Genomic DNA, 20,743 nt, shown 5'->3' with positions numbered 1-20,743 from the left:
AAAGAGCACAAGCTCTACAAACACCCTCAGAAATGCAATCCCTGTGTGAACTACAATGATAACCAGCGGAGTCTCACTGCGGTGGTTGAGGGAGAGCTGAAAGATGATCATGTCGTTGGGTTTGAGACAGGCGATGGGGTTGGGGATCCTGGGTGCTGCAGCAACGTGTTCTGAGCTCCTTCGATTCCTTAACAAGCTATCGGGGGTCTCTGTCACCTCGGAACTCGTACTCTCTCCTGACACGGACACAGAGGAGAGAGTCATCATTTAAAAAAGAAATAAAAACGAACCTAAACCTCAGGAACTATCAACATCGTTTACTGGAATTCAAAATAAATCATTGTTCTTTTTAACCATGCTCTTTTCTCTGTAGCTGTTGCTATTTATTGCCCAGTTAATATATAAAAAAAAAAGTCTTCAAGTAAAATAAATCCACTGTTTCCTATACAGTACGGTATTCAGCTACAGTGTTGATAGATCCACTGTTTCCTATACAGTACGGTATTCAGCTGCAGTGTTGATAGATCCACTGTTTCCTATACAGTACGGTATTCAGCTGCAGTGTTGATAGATCCACTGTTTCCTATACAGTACGGTATTCAGCTGCAGTGTTGATAGATCCACTGTTTCCTATACAGTATGGTATTTCGCTGCAGTTTTGATACTGCTAGTCTTGATTTTAAGTAGCTGCACTTTGACAAAATGTTTTTGATTGGACTATTAATGAGACTCACCTGAGAGAAAAACGTCAAGCAGTCTTCTCTCTTTCACAATCAATCCAAACACCCCGTGGGGTGCAAAGTGGACAATATGGACACTCCCAGCGGCAGGGCTGTACTCCTCAGGACCCAGCGTATCCACCACATGCTGGAGAGACAGCAGCACAGCAGCAATCCAGTTAATACTGCATCGGAAGAGCTTCAGATTTACGGGTTCATAGATCAACTTGTAATCAGTGAGCTTTGCTTTAATGAAGGGGATCTTATCAGGTTAATATAAACAGGCTCACTTTGTTCCTGGTCCCTCTGGCCTCTCCATCCTTGATGTTTAGCACAAGTTGTCCATTTGGCCCCAGACTAGCGGTAATCTTGGGCATCTCAGACAAACAAGAGGCGTTGCAGAGTTCTTCAGCTGACACATACTCTGCGCAGTGGCAGCTGGAACGCAAAGGAGATTCAAAGAGACATTGTTATCAGTTATTAGACAGACACTAGAGGGAATGAGTACACCTTATTTATAAGAAGCAGGTTTGAGTAAAGACACGCAGTGTTTTAGAAGGTGTACACGGTGCTACACTGACATTCCAAGTTCCACAGCAAGGTTCCCTCCCTGGCTCCCACAGGCTGCAGTGCAGTCATATCCTCCAGGCAGGACACACTCTCTCGTGGAGGCCAGCCTCACCTCTCCGGGGCCACAGCGCTCGTTCACCTGGAATACAGGAGGAAAGGTTGCCTGGGAACCTCCGGGGCTCTGGGTTGGTGCAGCAATCACAGCAGGTTTATGCAGCAGTGATCATGAGCAGAGGTGGTCTTTTTAAGTGCGCTGCATTAATGCCCCAGACGACTGGAGTCGGTAAACCTTGAAAAGTGAATCAGCCCATGTGTAAGTGGGTGCGCAGCTCTGACCTCTGACTGACAGTCCATGTCGCTGTTGCCGGTGGATCTCTTCTGGTCCAGCTCATTGTAATACACGTAGCCCGCTCTGCAGATGCACGAGCCGTCGGACTGCTGGAAGGCCCGGTTCAGTCCACGGCAGGTGCAGGAGTCAGCGCCTGAGGAAATCAGACCTGCTTTATTTAACAGCTTCCCTGCAGTGAGCTCTGACATCGGGGGACATTAGAGACAATACAGTATTATAATCTCCCGTGTCACCAACATTCAGTCAAATTACCCAGAGGTGCTGCGCTTGCAAAGCCTACATTGTTCACGTCTAACATTCTTGAACGTGGAGGATTGTAAAGAGATTAAACTAAGAGTAACTCGAGACCAGGGCTGCCCATGTAAGGCATATTTAATAGAGGGCCTGAACTCGGTAAGAAAAATCGGTAAGATTACCAGGAAGTGAGAAGGATGAGCTCCCACATGGAAAGCAGGCTTTCTGGCCAAACAGATGATTAAAGGTGTCTGCAGGGCAGGGGTAACATTCCCCACGATGCTTTGCTTGGGTGCTGTTGCCGTAGGAACCGGGAGGGCATGGTACCGCCAGTGCCGTGCCAGCAGGGCAGTAGTACCCAATGGGACACGAGTTCGACATGTAGTGCTCTGTGCCTGAGTTGAACAAACACAACACAGAAGCACTGATCAGCCCTCCAGGTCCACACCCAAGACTGTCCTTTATATAACATGACAGTTCCATCCCGAGGTACCTTGGGGACAGTGGTATCCAGCAGGGCAGGGCAGGCAGTGGAGTTCACTCTCTAAGCTGGGTCTGTATGTCCCAGAACGGCACTCCACACAGCTCTTCTCCAGTGAGTCCCTGAGGCCGCTCGCATTGACCGGCATGAAGCCCCCATCACAGGGCAGCAGCCGCGAACTGCTCGGGGGGCAGTAGAAGGGGAACACACACCTGAGGACAGATCAGATCAATCCCCCGTAACCGCTCGATCACAAAACACCACAGAGATCTCCCTGATCACAAACCTGTTTCTAAAGTAAAACCATGGGAAAAACCAAGTCAAGCAGACCAACATTTTGAATGCAGAAGACACAAGCCAAAGTGTGTGTCTACTTGCCTTAGTTTATTATGGCTTTACAGTTCAGAATATCCCATTTTACTTTACCTTAATGTAAGAGTAGACCTTGCCAACAGCAACAGGGTAAATTCTCTCTCGCATATAATTAGATTTTGTTTCAAACCATATTTAATAAACTTAAACCTAGAGCTCAGTTTAACCAGGGAAAGAAAAAGTTAACGCACAGCTGTGCAGGTGTGTTGTAACTTTGGGATCCCTCTGGACAGAAATACCCCCCAGGACAGGCGCTGGGGGTTCCAGTCTGGGGTCCACAATACGATCCGGCTCTGCACAACACTTCAGTCACTGCACCTAGAGAAGGAGAATAAAAAAAAAAAAAGTAATTCTCAAAGGGATCCTACAGTGCCTGAAATAAAATGCTTACATATTTCACAGATCGCACATAGAAGCCTTTGCCCAAGGTGCCTTTGTAGTGTCTGGAGAGAAGCCGCTATCTTGTATACAGTATTAGCTCTCTCACCTGGGGGGCACTCATAGGAGGCTCGGCAGGGAATCCCGTGGATGTTGGGCTGGCCAGTTACCATCGGATCGGGACAGTAGAAGCCGGCAGTGCAGGGGTCACACTGGCTCACTGCGGTACTGCCCGGTTCAGTTCTCATGGTTCCTGCTGGACACAGAACCGGACTTCCTGACCAGGGGCACCAGAACCCTGGCGGACAGGGGTAGTGGACATAGTCTATGATACCTGACAAACAATTAGAGTAGAAATTCATTAGATCTGTAGCTCTGCTCTCGGGCCAGTCTGCTCTGCGGGTTATGCATATTCCGCCACGAAACTCTCTTTAGAAGGGAGGTATGACATCATCTTCCTGTCTGCAATGCACTGACCAACAGTGCATACAAAAATACGTTGGAAAAACATTACCGAAAAACACCCAGAATGATTGCAATTATTAAAAGGAAAGTGAGTGCTTTAAAAATTGAAAGCAACAGACCTGTGGAGTTGCAGTGGTATCCAGCAGGACAGGTCAGGCAGTCCCCTCTGCTCCCTGCCCCAGGGTCAGCGCGGTATGTGTGCACCGGACACTCTCGCGGTCCCGCTGCGATCTGAGGGTCACTTTCCTTGAGCCCATTGCAGTAATGTCCAGCGGGGCACAGATGCCGGACAGGGTCCCCTGGAGGAACGCAAAGTTGTTGATTATTCGGACGCTACCAGGGGTCACTGAATGAATTCTGTAACTTTGTCTTGCTGGTACCATTATCTGGGCTGTTATTTCTCTTTCAACTATAACTTATAAGACCACTGCAATGTATTGTATGTTAAATTAGATTTAATACACAAGTGGCATGTTTTATGCTCCTTACCTTCTTTGCACCAGTACTGTGGAGGGCAGGGAAGGCAGTGGTCTCTTTGGCTGGCCCCTGGTGAGGCTCTGACAGTGTGTGCTGGACATGCCCTGGGCTCCTTCGTTCCTTCAGGGCAGTAGAACCCTGCTCAGGTAATATTTGTAAGTCACACACAAAAACTAAAAGAATAATCATTTTGCTTACTCTAAAAGACTGATGTCACATTTGTGTTATTCTGGGTTAGTATCCATGTAGATAGCAGGCGATTACCCTTATTTAAGTTTGCTGCGATGTAAGATCATAGCAAAGTGTATAACATACATTAGGGTAAAGAAAAAATGTTAGTATGCTGCTGTAAATGCATTGAAAGGGTTAAACAGGAGCGCTACCTGCAGGACAGGGCCCGGCACACATCTCTCCCCACTCACAGCTGGTGCGGTTCACCAGTTCAGAGCCACGGGGGGTGAACTCGGAGCTCCCAGACAAGCAGAGGAAACCGGCGGCACAGCTTCCCTGGATCTTCCCTCCTCTGCACAACAACAGACAGGAGACAAGACCAGGTGTAAGAGTCAACACAATGACCTCCATACCATGCAGCATTTGCTGTAGGCTGAAATTAAATGAATGAATTCATCCCAGTAAACAGTGTGGTACTAACTCCAGTATCATAGAGAAATGGACTGGGGGTTAAAAGCCACAGTGATAGAAAATGGCAGTACCTGCAGAACTTCCCTGAAGGGCAGGGCAAGCATTCTCTCTCCTCTTGGAGGCCGGACATGGTAGTTGGGGTGAAGGTCCCATTGGGGCAGAGCTGAGGGACCTGCGTGGCTACAATCACACAAACACAAACACACAATTCATCAAGGGTAGGATCCAGCTAGCATGAACAATACTGTTTCAAACTGGGCTGGTTCGTACTGCAGTCTTACAACCACCGGGAGACGATGGGGGTGGTGCAACCAGCTAGAGACAAAAATGAAAATATGAACTAGCCTTTACCCTTCAGTTCATCGTGAAGTAACAGGTACTGTAATTCTAAATTGTACTGGAGAAGCAAATCCCTCTAAAAGCTGCTTAGACATTTGGAGCTGTCTGAGCAGAGAGCACCCAGCAGCTCATCAATAAAACACATGCACGGTACGGCGGGGGGGGGGGCGATTACACACATCTACTGTGAGTGGGGCTGTGTACCAGCGGGGCAGTATGTGTGTGGAGGGCAGGGTCGGGGGTCTCCAGCAATGGCCTCTTCGCAGTAGAAGCCTGGTCTGCAGGGAATGCAGTAATCAGACCCCGGGTTGGGCTGGTACTCTCCAGTTGGACAGGAGTGTGGGTGAGCCGAGCCGGGGGGGCAGTGGTGACCCTGAGGAGAGAGGTGGTGTCAGTACCATGCACAGGTATACTATATACAATACAGGGCATTCATGGGAGTTTGAAGAACCCTTTAATGCCTGGAGAGGCCAGGATATGGAATCAACAGAAGTCTGTGAAATCTCTGTTACCAGAGATACCAGGATGATGCGTTCTCCTGTAAGGGAGCACTTACCTGTCCAAATGATCCCCACACATGTTTGTGCTCTCTTAATGCCAGTGTAGCAGGATTATCTTCATCCCTTCATCTGTCAAACTCTGTATAACGTCAGCGCACGCACACACCCCTGTATTAGCCAGCTCTCACCTTTGGGCAGAGGAAGGCGTTGGGGCTGATAGAGGTAAATGCTGAGGGGCAATAGAACCCTGCAGAGCAGTGGCCACTGGGCATGCTTAGACCCTCGCTGGAGCAGTAGTGACCAGCCGGGCAGGGCAGACAGCTTGCCAAGGAAGAACCACCTGCAAGGGGCAGAGCACACACAGGTGAACGGCAGGGACAGAGTCATGGAGTTGACATGCTTTGCTCTCTCTGTTTTGAGAGACCCACCTGTTGTGTTTTTGATGCTTCCCAGTGGACAGGGCACTGGTGCGAGAGCTGCCGCTGGGCAGTAGTGCCCGAGAGGACAGGGTCCGTTCTTGGGAAACACGGCAGAGCCCTGTGGTACTGCATCAACCGCGCCCCCCTGGCAGTAATACCCAGGCAGGCACGGGCCTGGAGTGAGGAAATGAATTGGAATATAAAATACTTGCAATGCCTACTGATTAACGATAATTGTTAGCAAAATACAGGATTCCCCTACTAATCTGATCGGCTATAACATAACATCCTCCACTGTACTGCAAGAGCAGTTTACATCACAGGTATCCTAAAGTGTTAGAAGGCTTTCTGAACTATTTGCCAAGCACTGGGAACAATCTTAATATTGCTGTCCCGTGCAGTGACATTAATCAACATCTATTCTAACACAGGTACAGTACTTGGGCACCCACCGTCTGGCCCTGTATTTGCCTCTCCCCTGCAGTACAGTCCAGCTGGGCAGGGCACACAAGCAGAGACAGACAGGGCTCCTTCCAGGCTGCTCAGTGTGCCCGCGGGGCAGGGCAGGGGCAGGGCAGTCTGCGGGGGGCAATAATAACCTGGGGACCCAAAGGAGAGAGAAGGAATTGACGACGTTATCCTCTGACTATGACTGCTTAGGGAGGCAGGTTTGAAATGAATCTGGCTTGGTTGTTACCAGAACTGGTTGCTACTTGTTGAAGTACATTCCTTGATGTGGTATTGGTCGTTTCACCTTACCTCTGGGGCAGAGGCTGGGCTCCTCAGTGCCGGTGGAGTTGCACATGGTGCCCGCAGGACAGGGAAGACACACGCTAGCCCCTGGCATAGGGCTATAGGTGCCAGGCTCACAGGGCACCTCAATGCCAGCTCCGGCAGGACAGCTGAACCCACTGGGACACCGGTAACCGTGGAGACCATCAGTAGGACGGGCGGTAGCACTTCCTCCAAGACATACGTAGCTGAAGAAAATGCAGTACCGTTTAATGACACTCACAGGACCAACAAAGAACTACAAACTCTCACATCCTGGTAACTTATCTAAAAGATGGTACCCATGGAGGGTGTTTTCAGCTGGTGCTGCTGTCTTAACAGAACAATTTTCAGTGAATCATTAAAAATGACAAATGGCAGGTCTGCCACATATCAACTTTTTAAAACTGCGGATTCTGCATAATATTCTATTTGCAATCTTTCCACATCATTACGAGTGGGATGGAATCAGTCACCCTGCATCACAAGGGGAGGTCTGGCTCTGGTGTGCCAGCCCAGGGCTGTGGCAGTGGTACCCAGGGGGACACCGCTCACACTGGTCTGCTCCCTTCAGTCCCGGAGAGCTGGAGAAGGAGCCGGCAGGACAGGGCAGTGGGTATCCTGTACCAGCTGGGCAGAAATGACCAACCGGGCACACACTGTTACCAGCAAAGGAAATCCCATCAGATTTAACCTGGGGAGGTCCAAAAAGAAAGATGTATGGAGACACCCGTATGCAGCATAAACAAATAAACACACAACGTCCCCCGATTTGTAAAACTGCACCCCAATGAAACTGAACAAGTTTACCATGTATTCAGAGGAGTTCGGGCTGCTAGCTCCCCCAGAACAGAAGAAGCCGGCATGGCAGGGTCCCGTGGGTTCGGAAAGGCCTGGGAATGCACAGTACATCCCTACAAACAGAACAGGGAAACAGGACGAGAGCAGCAAGCTTCCTTCCCCCGTGTAACCTGGCAGTGCCATTACTACCGGTAATAACGTAGCTATTCTGTTAATCGTTATTAAACAGGACTGGGTGTGAGAGAGATCCCCTCAACCCCACTGCATGCAGACCCCATCCTTTTAGATTTTCATTCCCTCCCCAGCTTACCTGCAGGACAGGGCTGGCACTGGGCTGGACTGCCGGCTCCTGCCTGGGGTCCGATGGTTCCTCTGGGGCAGGGTGACTCAGTGCCCGACTGGGTACCAGGAGGACAGAAATAACCCTGAGGGCACGGTTCGGGCCGCACCACTCCCGAATCTGTATAAGAGAGGAGCAAGAAAGATCAATCAAGTGAGGGTCTCCCTGCCAGTCAACTGCATGCTGTTCCAAAGGAAGCTACTGCAGTAATACATCAGGGTGCTGATTAGCAATAATGTTGAAATCTGTCAGCATGAGTTTGTAAATATATATATATATATATATATATATATATATATATATATATATATATATATATATATGGTTTTTTTTTTTAAAGAAAAGTTGCCTCACCATTGGATGGGTGGCAGTAGAAGCCTGCCGGACAGACGTCACATGATCCCTGTTCCTCCCGCGGCTGGAAGGTTCCTATCCCACAAGGCTTTGGGGCAGCTGACCCTGCAGGACAGTAATGCCCCCGGGGACAGCGAGAGGCGGTCGGTCTGGATGAGATCTGCCCAGGGGGGCAGTAGAACCCTTCTGAGCAAAGACCCCCGGGAGCAGTGTTGGCATCGCCTATAAACAAGTTTAAAATGTACAGTTATAAACGGTGCTGTTAAAACAGACACATATGCAATCACTAATTTAATTTCCATGCTTTTTTTTTTGTTTGTTACAGTCCTGTTATTTTTTATCATCCATTATATCATTTTTATAATTTCTAATAACACTCTCTCTTTTTAAAAACCTTTCGATTAAGTTTACTCTTACCCTGACAGAACATGCCGGAGGGACACAGTCTGCAGTCAGTCGCTTGGCTATTCCCAGATGAAGAGCTGTATGTCCCAGCCTCACACGGGACGGGGACGCCTGTGCCATTCGGGCAATAAAACCCCCAGGGGCAGATCTTCTGGTCTGGTCTGCTGGATCCCAGGTCGCAGTAAAATCCTGCAAAGCAGCTGCCTGCACAATGCAGAAGAGATGAGCTGCTGCACCTGCATACAATGCATGCTCTGTTACTGTCTACTTGGAATGGATTTCCCACCTGAAACAGATCCTGCCTGGCAGTACTTCCCTCTGGGGCAGGCAGCGCCTGTGACGTCATCGCTGGGGTTCGGTACCCAGGCCCCTGCTGTACAGTAGAAGCCGGGAGCGCAGGGTCCGGTGGGCTGAACCAGACCTTCAGAACCACAGAAATAGCCAGCCGGGCAAGGGGAGCATTCAGCTGCAACCAGAATGAAGGTTATTCTTAACCCCAGAATAGACAGTTTCCACAAACTCCTTTGTCAAAGAAATGATGCAATTCGCCTGATGTGAACAACTTTATTTGAATAGCCGTTACCGATGTAGGGGGGGTTTCGTAGCCTCTTCTCATTTTGTATGTTCTTAACTTAAAAATAACTTTGTGCAACGGAAACGAAGCATTTCAAATACCCGAGGAGCTCATGCAAACATTACCACACAACCTGCAGGTTACCTGCAGAGGTCAATCCCAACTGCCTGCTGTGGGTTCCTTGGGGGCAGGGCTTCTGGGTGCCAAACTCTGTCTCTCTGGGGCAGAAGTGCCCGGCTGGGCAAGGCTGTGGGATCACAGCTCCCTGGGCATGCAAAGCCTGGGGTCTGCAGTAAAACCCAGGGGGACAAGGGTCGCACTGCCTTTGACCCTCCAGACCCTGATAGGAACCTGAAAATGGAAGGTAATAATGAACACGGATTCTAAGAGAGACCCGGTATGACAACACTGCAGACAAATGCACATTACCTGCAGGGCATGGCGTGCAGTCCCCCTTCGATCTCCCCCCGCTCTCTGCTCTGTATGTGCCAGTCGGGCAGGGGACAGGAAGGGCTGTCCCATTCGGACAGAAGTGTCCCGGGCTGCAGACACCTCCGAATTCTTTCAAAATAGGAGTGGAACTCCGAGAGCCTTCCAGACAATAAAAACCTAAAAAGAAAAATAAGGACTTTAACCTGTACAGATATTACTTTCGAAAGCACCTTTATTGAGGATACCACACAGGCTATCGATCAGATAAGTTTAATTCCCAACCAGTTTAAATAATGCCATTAAGATCATTTACCTGCCAAACAGGGTCCAGAGACAGCTGGCTGTCCAGATTCAGTGCAGAAGTGCCCAGGTGAGCAGGCCTGACACTGTGCAGAGTCCGAGAGCCCAGGCCTGTTACTGAAAGAAGCAATCCCAAATACAACAGCTGCAAACATTCAAACCAACAGCGAAACATGTTTGGCAAAGATTGCAGCAAACGTCTTTTTACTTTCTACCATAAAAAGAGGTTTCTTAGCTGTACTTGTGTATAAGACAACACTGCAGGCCACAGCTTCTTCCCATTGTTGTTAAACTCATAATGATAATGCTGCATGTCTACCTGCAAAATGAAGTCTTTGCTTCACAGCACTTGTACCTGAAGGTTCCTGCAGGACAGGCCTGCTCTGTGGCGCTCCCCCTGGGGCAGTAGAACCCCGCCCTGCACCTGTCTCCCATCACACCGTCACCAGGGGCAGGAATGGCAGACCCTCCAGTGCAATAGAACCCAGGACTGCACAGCCCAGACGGCCTGGTGCTGCCTACAAACAAACAGCAAGATTACTGCTAGCTTTTCATTTTTTGCATGCACGCGCCCCTTGATAAAAAACTGTTTTCTTAGAGACAAAGAGACACAGTAGTCCAGCAAAACTGCTATCTACCTGAACCCATGCAGTACATTCCAGGATCGCAGGGAGAGCAGTCAGATGCCTTAGCCAACCCTGGACGGTTTCCATAGCTACCAGGAGGACACAAGTACTGATTTGCTGATGTACAGCCAGGTGGACAATAGGATCCCACTGGACAGACAGCTGGATGGATGACACCTACAAAAACAAAAAATATTCTGAGATCTTCTATTGCCACAGGGCAGATTTCACTTCTTATTCTCATGCCAAAAACCTAATCAAAGGCTTGTTAAACATAAGAACCTATTGCATTCAGCCACCTGAACTACAGTAACTGGCCATATGCAGATACAATCTGAAATAATACAAGATATAGGCACTAGGAATAAACAGCCACATGTCTTCAGAACCCCTGCAATGTCTTTTTGGGTATAGCTTATTCAGTTACAATGTGTTGTTCTCACCTGGACCCTGGCAGTAGAGCCCTGCTGGGCACTCTTCACAGGCAGACTGAGTCCAGCCAGCCTGGTAGGTGCCTGAAGGGCAACTCGTCTGATTGGAACTCCCCTGAAACAGACAGTGTGCACTCAGTGCAGCGCGCGGTCACAGTGCTGCCCTTAAAAAAAACATCTTCCAATAACCGACTGCAAAGCAAAAATGCAACCAAATCTGTTGGTTCACAGCTGTTTCAATCGTGCTTTGCTTCTGGCTGAGCTGAACTCACACAGTTGCCTAGCTGCAGACCACGGTAGAGTGATGGACTTCACTGACCTCAGTGCAGAAGTGTCCCGGGGAGCAGGGGTAATACATTGGCCTGGATGAATTCTGGCCACCCGGACAGTAGTAGCCAGCAGCACACACGCCACTAGGAGCGGCCAGTGCATGCTGCCCACAGTAATGACCGGGGAGGCACGGTCTGCAGTCAGCTGATGTTGATCCTCCAGGAAAGGCTGCAGGGAATAGCGTGCTGGTGAATTTCAAGTACATATTGCATACAGTGGAAAGGCCTGATGCACAGATTGTTGCTTGAAAATGCCTCATACTTCAAAGGCTTGTGCTCTTTCTTACTCAATAAATCATTTATACAACCATATTATAAATCACAAAAATTTACCCACAACTAAAGCCAGGAACAATTAACGTACCTTACACAACCCTTTCTGTTTTATTAAATTGCTTTCCTTATTTTATTTACAGTTGTTTGATTTGGGTTTTTTTTTCCAGTTTTTATTTTGATGCACTACACAAATGACATCCTTTTTCACAGAATGACTCACTGTTGAAGGACCCTGGAAGGCAGGGCAATGGGTTCGGGGTGCCCTGTGGGCAGTAATGTCCAGGGGGGCAGGCAGTGGGGTTAGGGACTGATGCCCCGCCCCCACAATAGAACCCGGCGGCACATGGTCCAGTAGGAAGAGAGAGGCGGGACCGATGACAAAACTGGCCAAAGTCACATGGTACGGGCCAGGCGGAACCTTCAGGGCAATAGAATCCTGGAGGAAAAGGAATTAAAAAAAGAAAACACACGTTACAAACCAAGCTGTTGCAAAAATTCTAATTCTAAAATTGCTCTTGTTCATAGCTGCAATGCATTTCCCATGTCCGGTTCACACCTCCAGCTTGTTTTTTGGAACGTATTCATAAACAATAAGACATATTTTTGAAATGTGGGATGGTACCTTTGGGACAAACACCTCCAGTGAAGTTAGCGCCGCACGTAGCACCCTTTAGCAGCGTCTCAGAGCTGTTCAGAGTGGCTCTGATTGTGGGAACGGAGCAGGGTTTGCTAGTCAGAGTCCAGTCCAGGCACGACCATCCTGGGGAGCAGCTCCCTGAAGCACCAGCTCCCCCCTCTCCATCACAGCAAGGACCAGCTGTTTACAAACACAACCACAACGCTAACGCAATCAAAGACAACAACAGTAATTTAGGCACAAATATGTATTTAATAAACTGTTCTAGACTGAACGAAGCTGTTTTATGTATGTAATCAGAACAGACTTTAAAACAGACAGATTATTCTTATTTCATTCAGAAGCAGTTCAAAGCAGGAGAGCGTTACCTGAACACCAATCAAAACATGTCTGAGCTTTAGTCCCGTTGCTACAGCTACCATTCATACAGAAAATGTTAGCAGGGGTTCTGAGCTTGCAGAAAACATCAATGAGGCGTGAGTGCTCAGTGGGGCCCCCTAGTGGTGTAGGAGTGACTGCACCACCTGTACAGTAATATCCAGCTAAACAGAGACCTGGAGGGAAAAAAACAAAAACTTTTAGTGATACTGTTACACAATCGGTACAAAGCCTAGTAAAAGTGTAGTAAATCACCTTAATATTGTAGCTGATATATGGGAACATGACCACCACAGTCAGGCAAGATACAAACAAAACCTCGCTGACCACAATTCACTGTATTTGTATTCTACGTACTATTGTTTTGATTTAAAGACCAGTGTTTTTTGTTTTTTTTTCAATCTGCCACGGTTTAGATCATTAAAATATACCCTAAATGATGACTGCTGGTGTTACTATTGATTAAATGTCTTTAAAATAGACCCAGGTACACCCCTGCTGCACTGAGGCACTGAAATGCGTTGATATTCCACCTGTTTCTTGGCCTGACCCTTCCGAGCTACAGTACGCTCCAGGCGGGCACGGCAGGCAATGCCTCTGCTCAACGCGGTGGGTGGCAGGCTGGTAGGTACCCGCTGGGCAGGGCACAGGCTGGCTGCTTCCTTCAGGGCAATAATGCCCACGTGGGCACACATCTCCAAAGGTTTGATTGACAGGGCTGGATTCCTTTGATCCATGACTGCAGTAATAACCTTTATAAAAACATCAGGAGATGTTGAGTGCAAATCAAATAGTGAAGGCATTCAAAATAATTGCATTCAAAAATATCATTTTTATCACACTTGCTTAGAAAAGCCACTGCACCTTGCCTCATTCAGTAAGGTTACAAATGCATGCTTCGGTTTAAACTGCCATAGGGGTCCCATGTGGCCTGGGTCACTCACCCGCAGTGCAGGGTCCAGTGGGGGCTGTCAGCCCAGTCCTGTTACAGTGGAATCCAGGAGGACAGGGGGAGCAGCCCAGCTCTGACTGCAGACCGGCTGCACCACTCACACTACCCAGGGGGCAGGGGGAAGGGGAGGAGCAGCCCCACAGGCAGTACAAACCTGCAAAGACCAAGAAAGATATTACGCTATCTATTCTGAGATGTTTAGCTCTAATGCTGTAACACTGATAACAGCACGGGAGTCACCTGGGGGGCAGGGTCTGCAGGAGGACTGTCTGGGTGCAGGTTGATAGGAGCCGGATGGGCAGGGCATAGGCTCTGCACTCCCCATGGGGCAAGCATGCCCTGGTGGGCACCGATATGCTACAGCAAGTAAACAGAAAAACTCTATAAGAAGTATGAGATATTCAGCCAGCTTGCATTTCACTCCAACCTGTCAGTGGAAATGCAAATGGAAAATGAGTATGTATTTATATTTTTACTCAAACACGCAATGACTCAAAGCAATTCCTGGAAAAAATATATATAATGAACATTGCAGCTATAGTACCAAAATATAGCATTGTGTTTACTGCAGACCAATGACAGATGCCTGGAACACCTAGATATAAAAATCTTAAGCAAAATCACATTGCTGGGAGTAAAAAACAAAGTTGCGTCTCAGAACCAATGTGACGAAGCTGCAAGTGTTAGAGGGCATTGATAATGCATTAAGAAATAATTGATAGTAATTAAGGTTGGAAAAAAGCCAGCAGGCTTACTGACAGCACAAAGGCACAGGCAGCCTTCAATACTGACCTCCTTAAGAATGCAGCCCAGGAGAGAGCGACTTTATCATCGCTGTCCACTGGTACTAAAGCAACTCTCGCCTGCTTCCGGACTCCTGCTCTTTGCTGGGCAATCCTGCTGAACTTTCCCCTTTGCCTTGCTGAACGTTCCCCTCCTCCTGCTGTTTTTAATCAATCTAAATCTGCTCTGTATCTGCCCTCTCTGAGTAGCTGCCTGGGTGATGCTTTTCAATAGGTTTCCTATTATTGCCTTTTACCTGACTGCTCTCCAGTCACAGACCCCTCCGGACAAAACCAGCCTTCAGGACACAGGCTCTCTGGTGAACTTCGACCCCACCGAGAGCAGTAGGACCCAGGGACACACGACTGGCATTCCGTCTGCAACTGAGCTCCGCGTCTGGCCAGAAACGTGCCTGAAACAGTTAGTGTAAAACCCCAGAACAGCCATGATAAACACAACGTGGTGTACTAGCATTTCTAAAATCCACCTGGAGCTTGAATTAAATTTTAAGTGTGATGGTACCTGGAGGGCAGGGAGATGGCAAGGAGCTCCCTGCAGGGCAGAAGTGACCAGCTGGACAGACGTTTCCTGTGAACCCCTCTCTCGGGTTGAGGGCAGTAGTCGTCCTGTTCATATGGGAATATCCAGCGCCACCAGAGCTCTCTGTGTCTGCTTCACAGGAATAACCTGAAACACAAAAGCCAAGGGGTTTACATTCACACACACACAGCACCACCAGTACCGCACAAATTGTGTATTTGTGTATTTACTGTATTTAATTATGGGCAGGGCATTTTAGAAAACAAGGGAAGGATTGCATCTACCATGTATATTTAGTAGTGGCTTTGGGATATCCACACTTAGGTTACTGATGCAATACAGGGAGAATATAGTGTACAAAAACAGCCATGGCTTGACCTCTTATTAAATTTCTTTTAACCCTTTCAATCTTGGCACATTCACAGGTGAAGTGATTTTAGCCCCAGTCTGCGTTTCTTTGCAGTGAAACCCGTTTTGCATGGTTGCTCAGCTACCTGTGGTATTGTCAGTAGGTGCGGGTGACTTTGCACCCCCGGTGCAGTAGAATCCAGCACTGCAGCTTCCAGACGGGGCGCTCAGCCCTGGACCCTGACAGTAAAGACCAGGAGGGCACAAGCGGCAGTCTGCTTGGGAACCAGCGCCTGCAATCAGGATTACATGTGTATCTTTATAATGTTTCGTACATACACATTTGTATGAAGTAATAACATTCAGTGACTCTGAGCACAGAGCAACAACCACATTCATACATAAAAGACATCTGATTCAAAAAAACGGAGTGCTTTGGTTTTTCCATTAACTTAACTACCTGTAGTTGTCCCTGTAGCTTTTGATCAGGTGAATGGGGGGGGGGGGTAATTTCTATTGATCTCAGCTGGCCTTATCACACCTGTAACAAGTTGGCATCCACACCAATAAAAATGCAAGGCAAATGATCTAATCAATGTGATTCGTCAGCCTACCACAGTGTCCCTTGTCAGACAGGGTGGCCCTAGCATAATCTACTGCGGTTTGTTGATGTTTTACCCACTCTTACCCTCCAAGGTGCTGAATGTCCCCGCAGGGCAGGGCAGCATGCGGGTGGTACCCTGGGGGCAGTAGAACCCAGGGGTGCAGATTCTTCCAGTAGAATCGCCCAAAGGGTGTGGAGAGAACGCCCCCAGGAAGCATAGGAACCTGAAAGTCAACACATACATTTTTTTTCTGGAAGTTTTTGTGGACATCGAAACACAGTATTAGAATGCGATTGCACATTGAGTCAGGCGCTCTCTGATTCCTCACCCTGTTATGCACGGCCCCGTGGGTTGAGACAGCCCTGCAGAGCTGCAGTATTCTCCAGCCGGACAGGACACACATTCGCTGACGTCAGAGAGGCCAGTCCGGTTGTTAAAGGTTCCAGCGGGGCAAGGAGGCTCTGTTCCCAATTTTGTGCCTGAGAAGAAAATGGATTATGTTTGTTAATTTATTTAAGACTCTGTTAATGCCACCTTGAGTTATTATTATTTGTTTATTAATCTGACAGACGCCTTTATCCAAGACGACTTACAGGTGTTACAGGGCAAAACAGGGTTACAATGCAAGATTAATATTTAAATAAAAATATAGTTTACAGTATAATACTAGTAGAATACAATATGCAGGTAAACAAGACATCAATAAAAGGTAAATATGTATGGCGATATCATCAACATAAAACATCAATAATGTACAAGAGAGTTTATTAAAATAGATATGCTGAAAGGATGCCAGTGGCACCAGAATAGACAAAGAATAAGCCGCTTCACTGTGAATGGGGGGGGATCAAAGGATTCATGTGATGTTCAATACAGATTCTTCAGTGACCGAACTCAAGGCAGAGTACCTTCGTGTATGAATGTCATTATATGGCAGGCAAGCTATTGCTATGTATACATGTACACAGATACAAAAATTAATTAAAAAAAATACCTGGAGGACAGTAGTGACCTTTCGGGCAGGGGTCGGGGTTCTGCGTTCCAACCAAGAGCCCTGTCTCAGTCTGAATTGTACCAGCACAGGAAAACCCAGCAGTGCAGGTCTTGCACAATGCCTGTGGGTTTGCAAATTTCAATTTCATCTATAATGATTCTATAAGTCATAAGAGGCTAACTTAATGACTGATGCATACTTACACCTCTCTCTCTCTCTCTCTCTATATATATATATAGATCTATATAGCATAACGAGTTTCAAACAGATCTGCCGGTGTACAGACCCTCATAATAAGCTGCTCTTTTTTGTTTGTAATCCAGCTCACCTGCCCACGCTGGTCCTGGTAGGTTCCTGGAGGACAGGGGCTCTGCTGGGAGCTGCCCTGGGGACACATGTGTCCCGTCGCGCAGGTGTAGGAGGCTGGTCTGCTGGAGTTCTGGCCAGGGGGGCAGAAATACCCAGCCTGGCAGGAACCTGAGGGGGCAGACAGGCCGTGCCCATCGCAGGAGAACCCTGACAAGACACGTGAAAGAAGCGCCAATCTAATTTATTATTATAATAAATAAATACATATTACATTAATATTAATAATTAAAATATTTATGATTTACTAGCCCTTATACATTTTGCAGTTTTATCATGCTTTTCCCATGGCTATACAATGCTTGCCTATGCTTTACCATGCTTTCACTGTGCTTTATTACACTTTGCTATGCTTTTGCTATGGCAGACTTATCTAAAGGACACTTCTCAAAAGGCTTGAAATTAGAACTGGGCTGCAAAATGTTGTTGCTGATTTGCAAAATCATATGGTGTGTATTTTGGTTGAACTTGACTGTGCAAACCTTGAGGACATGGCAGGCAGTCCAAGAGCGCGGTGTTCTTAGTGGTGTTGCTATAGTGACCTGGTGGACAGGGCTGTGGGACCGCTGACCCCTCTGAGCAGTAATGACCCCTGGGACACATGTCTCCAGTGATCCCGTTGCTGGGGTGGGGGGTCACTGCCCCGCCCACACAGTAGTGGCCAGCAGCACACTGCCCACTGGCTCTGGGGAGACCTGGCGATGCACAGTAGAGCCCTGCCAATGCAAAACAGTAATGCCAGATCATTTCTAGAAATATTCAAACACGATCATACACAGTGTATATATTTTTACCACATCAGGAAAAAAAAAAAAAGAATCAAAAAACATGGGCAAACATTCGGCAAGCCCTTTAGTTAGAAACACAGTCACACTGCGCCTCTGCAGAGTTCATTTGTCAAAAACACAAAAAGCGGATCATCTTTTTAATGAATCTCCCCGTCAAGTAGACAAACACTTTGGCTGATGCCTTTATCGTTTGAAGTTGTGGGTGAATTGCAGACTTAAAAGGACCATATAGAGATTTACTCACTGCCCATATAAAATGGTGCCGGGCCAAGAAATGTTTTTCAAGGGAACAAGATGTTGATGGATCTATCTTATGAGAACCAGTTGGGAGGACATGGGTGCGCAATGCAAGGGAAACATTCACACCACAGCATGATCCATGTGGCTGCTGTGACACTGTATAGCATGTGTAGAGGCAAATCACACTCATACAATGGGCATTTCACACACCTGGCTCACAAGGAATACAGTCCTGCAGGCTGGCTCCTCGGGGGAACGGGTTGTAGGTGCCTGCTGGGCAAGGAATCTGATTCCAGGAGGAGGTTCCTGTTGGGCAGTAATGACCTGGAGCACATTCTGTACCCGCATAGGAAGAGCTGTTCACAGGGCAGTAGTACCTGTGTTAAAACAGCGAATCACATACAGTCGCCATCAGTATTCTCATATCCTGCCTGCTTGGTTTTCTATTGCAAAACCCCAGGCAGTATTACTGGTGCAATGCTTATTTTTTAATTGTAAGCGCTGGCTTTTTAGTAGGGTGTACATGTATAGGGTTAGGGTTACAAACTGTAATTGTAAGGACTACCAGTGAAGTGCGCATGCAGTGTACAGTGATTGCAGTGTGGCAGTCGGTTCACTGGACTCAGATAAGTACCCTTCCACACAGGGGCTGCAGCTTGCCTGCCCCTCCACTGCACAGTACGTCCCCTCTGGACAGGGCTGGGGAGCAGCAGAGCCCTTGGGGCAAAAATGACCTGGAGGGAAGAAGCATGCAAAACACACAATGAGCGACAATTCAAAACCCTTAGAAAACACTTAATTGATGCTAATTATATAGTAACATGTGTTAGTAAGTCATTATAATTTGAGGTAACAACATGTACACAATGCATTTTGATCACATTTACTGTGGGACTTGTGTGGTCTTAACCACGCACTAAACAGCCCTGAATAGCACTATAGACACTAAGAGGGCTATAGCTGTGTTAACATCTCATTTGAATGTAGACCATATACTTCTGCAAGTTGAAATATGCACACTGTACAGTACGTCTGAATACATGTGGTTCATGCATCCCACACAGTATGCCTGCGAGTTGTGGGATGGAAAGGGGCTTGCTTGGGTCACCTGTTGGGCAGGGACCTCCTCTGCTGTCTCTGATTGGACTGTTAGGAACTGTGGCTCCTTGGGAACAGTAGAATCCTTCCCAGCATTCCCCTGTTGGAGCAGTGAGCCCAGCTGAACCACAGAAATGACCAGGAAGGCATGGGATACAGTCGGCCTGTATCAAACAGCATCACAATTAGAAAAGAACATCTTTGTCATGGGTCTTCTATTAGTAATTTATCTATTCGTCCATCCAAAACAATCTCTTTTTACCAGTGTAAGAAAACGTGATGCAATACTGTAGTATATCCTCATACCGTACCTCTGATGTTTGCTTGGTCAGGTTGCTGAAGGTGCCCAGTGGGCATGGCTGAGGGGTGGCTGTACCTCGGGGGCAGAAGTGACCCACCGGACAAGGTCCAGCCTGCCCTGAATAAAGCAACCAGAATCACCATCAGGATATAGGGTCATATTCTCAAAATTATTAATCTGATTTTACAGTAATCAGTATTAAAAGGTACCTGGCGTGTCTGATTCGGGTTGAGGAAAGCGGGATCCCAGCAGACAGTAGTACCCTTCCCTGCACTCTCCAGTGGCCGCTGTGGCGTTGCGCAGTGCACAGTAACGGCCCCCGTCGCAGAGCCCGCACTGAGACAGAGCAGACAGACCAGCTTCAGGACTGTACGATCCTGCAGTGCAGGGCTGCCAGTCGTAGCCTGTTCCTTCAGGACAGTAAAACCCTGACGGTGGAAAGCATGGGTGTCAGAGCTATTGATCGTAGACGAACTGGGCCAGTGTTTATAAAAGCAAGCGCACTTCTCAATGTGTCACAGTCTGCTATACATGATCACAGCATTGCAATAATTATATTATAAATTGTGAACACAAAGCAATTGTTTTCCTAACCTTTTGGACACACCAAAGGCTCCATCCCTGTGATGCAGTACTTGCCAGCCGGACAAACCACACATTCAGAAGCTTGTGTTCCCGTCATATAGGTCCCAGGTAAACACGGGACTGGCACAGCAGTTCCTGGGGGACAGAAGTGACCTACTGGGCAGGGGCCCCCAGTGTTTCCAGCAGCCGGTGTGGGAGTTACTGATTTCAGAGAGCAATAAAATCTGAAATTACAGTAGAAGAGGCTAATATGTAAAAATAAACAACAGCAAAAATATTTCAATAATGGAAGAACATTTTACAAGTGCTCAAGGGGGTTGGCTGTTCCTGTATACAATTCCTGGAACGAATTAAAGATAAGTTCACAGCCAATCAAAAGATCTGCATTGCAATGTTATTTGAATCTATATGCAAGACTAAGAGCACCTTTAATTGGGTTTCTTTCAGAGCGTAAAATCCTCCACATGCCGAGACGTGTGTGGAGTTCATTGAGAATTGGTGTTAAATACTGCATGGTTTTCCAGACAGGATTTAGGATACAGGA

General features: G+C 47.6%; 1 protein-coding gene across 1 annotated transcript in view; it reads right to left on the bottom strand.

The window, feature by feature from the left end:
- LOC121309471 (SCO-spondin) overlaps positions 1-20,743 on the bottom strand; it is a 40,846-nt gene that overhangs the window by 7,280 nt on the left and 12,823 nt on the right. Inside the window, exons 27-77 of the mRNA XM_041242418.1 lie at positions 20,209-20,423; positions 19,824-20,042; positions 19,625-19,731; positions 19,324-19,477; positions 18,850-18,949; positions 18,426-18,592; positions 17,670-17,903; positions 17,150-17,337; positions 16,822-16,942; positions 16,156-16,306; positions 15,911-16,050; positions 15,369-15,515; positions 14,857-15,021; positions 14,591-14,746; positions 13,792-13,908; positions 13,544-13,705; positions 13,133-13,351; positions 12,590-12,775; positions 12,207-12,401; positions 11,805-12,020; positions 11,299-11,477; positions 10,992-11,094; positions 10,561-10,725; positions 10,278-10,440; positions 9,936-10,039; positions 9,620-9,799; positions 9,335-9,541; positions 8,903-9,082; positions 8,629-8,820; positions 8,212-8,433; positions 7,828-7,977; positions 7,527-7,630; positions 7,193-7,410; positions 6,705-6,925; positions 6,398-6,544; positions 5,955-6,119; positions 5,715-5,866; positions 5,231-5,399; positions 4,759-4,867; positions 4,429-4,568; positions 4,058-4,183; positions 3,688-3,867; positions 3,213-3,437; positions 2,917-3,043; positions 2,366-2,565; positions 2,055-2,267; positions 1,626-1,771; positions 1,301-1,428; positions 1,010-1,157; positions 735-867; positions 78-236 (exon numbers count right to left, since the gene is read on the bottom strand). Coding sequence (XP_041098352.1) covers positions 78-236; positions 735-867; positions 1,010-1,157; positions 1,301-1,428; positions 1,626-1,771; positions 2,055-2,267; positions 2,366-2,565; positions 2,917-3,043; positions 3,213-3,437; positions 3,688-3,867; positions 4,058-4,183; positions 4,429-4,568; positions 4,759-4,867; positions 5,231-5,399; positions 5,715-5,866; positions 5,955-6,119; positions 6,398-6,544; positions 6,705-6,925; positions 7,193-7,410; positions 7,527-7,630; positions 7,828-7,977; positions 8,212-8,433; positions 8,629-8,820; positions 8,903-9,082; positions 9,335-9,541; positions 9,620-9,799; positions 9,936-10,039; positions 10,278-10,440; positions 10,561-10,725; positions 10,992-11,094; positions 11,299-11,477; positions 11,805-12,020; positions 12,207-12,401; positions 12,590-12,775; positions 13,133-13,351; positions 13,544-13,705; positions 13,792-13,908; positions 14,591-14,746; positions 14,857-15,021; positions 15,369-15,515; positions 15,911-16,050; positions 16,156-16,306; positions 16,822-16,942; positions 17,150-17,337; positions 17,670-17,903; positions 18,426-18,592; positions 18,850-18,949; positions 19,324-19,477; positions 19,625-19,731; positions 19,824-20,042; positions 20,209-20,423 — 8,414 coding nt within the window. The remainder of the gene's footprint in view (positions 1-77; positions 237-734; positions 868-1,009; positions 1,158-1,300; positions 1,429-1,625; positions 1,772-2,054; positions 2,268-2,365; positions 2,566-2,916; positions 3,044-3,212; positions 3,438-3,687; positions 3,868-4,057; positions 4,184-4,428; positions 4,569-4,758; positions 4,868-5,230; positions 5,400-5,714; positions 5,867-5,954; positions 6,120-6,397; positions 6,545-6,704; positions 6,926-7,192; positions 7,411-7,526; positions 7,631-7,827; positions 7,978-8,211; positions 8,434-8,628; positions 8,821-8,902; positions 9,083-9,334; positions 9,542-9,619; positions 9,800-9,935; positions 10,040-10,277; positions 10,441-10,560; positions 10,726-10,991; positions 11,095-11,298; positions 11,478-11,804; positions 12,021-12,206; positions 12,402-12,589; positions 12,776-13,132; positions 13,352-13,543; positions 13,706-13,791; positions 13,909-14,590; positions 14,747-14,856; positions 15,022-15,368; positions 15,516-15,910; positions 16,051-16,155; positions 16,307-16,821; positions 16,943-17,149; positions 17,338-17,669; positions 17,904-18,425; positions 18,593-18,849; positions 18,950-19,323; positions 19,478-19,624; positions 19,732-19,823; positions 20,043-20,208; positions 20,424-20,743) is intronic.

The sequence above is a fragment of the Polyodon spathula genome, unplaced genomic scaffold, assembly GCF_017654505.1.
Source record: "Polyodon spathula isolate WHYD16114869_AA unplaced genomic scaffold, ASM1765450v1 scaffolds_1286, whole genome shotgun sequence".
In the NCBI taxonomy this organism is placed as follows: Eukaryota; Metazoa; Chordata; class Actinopteri; order Acipenseriformes; family Polyodontidae; genus Polyodon; species Polyodon spathula.
This window is presented reverse-complemented; position numbering and strand designations above follow the sequence as displayed.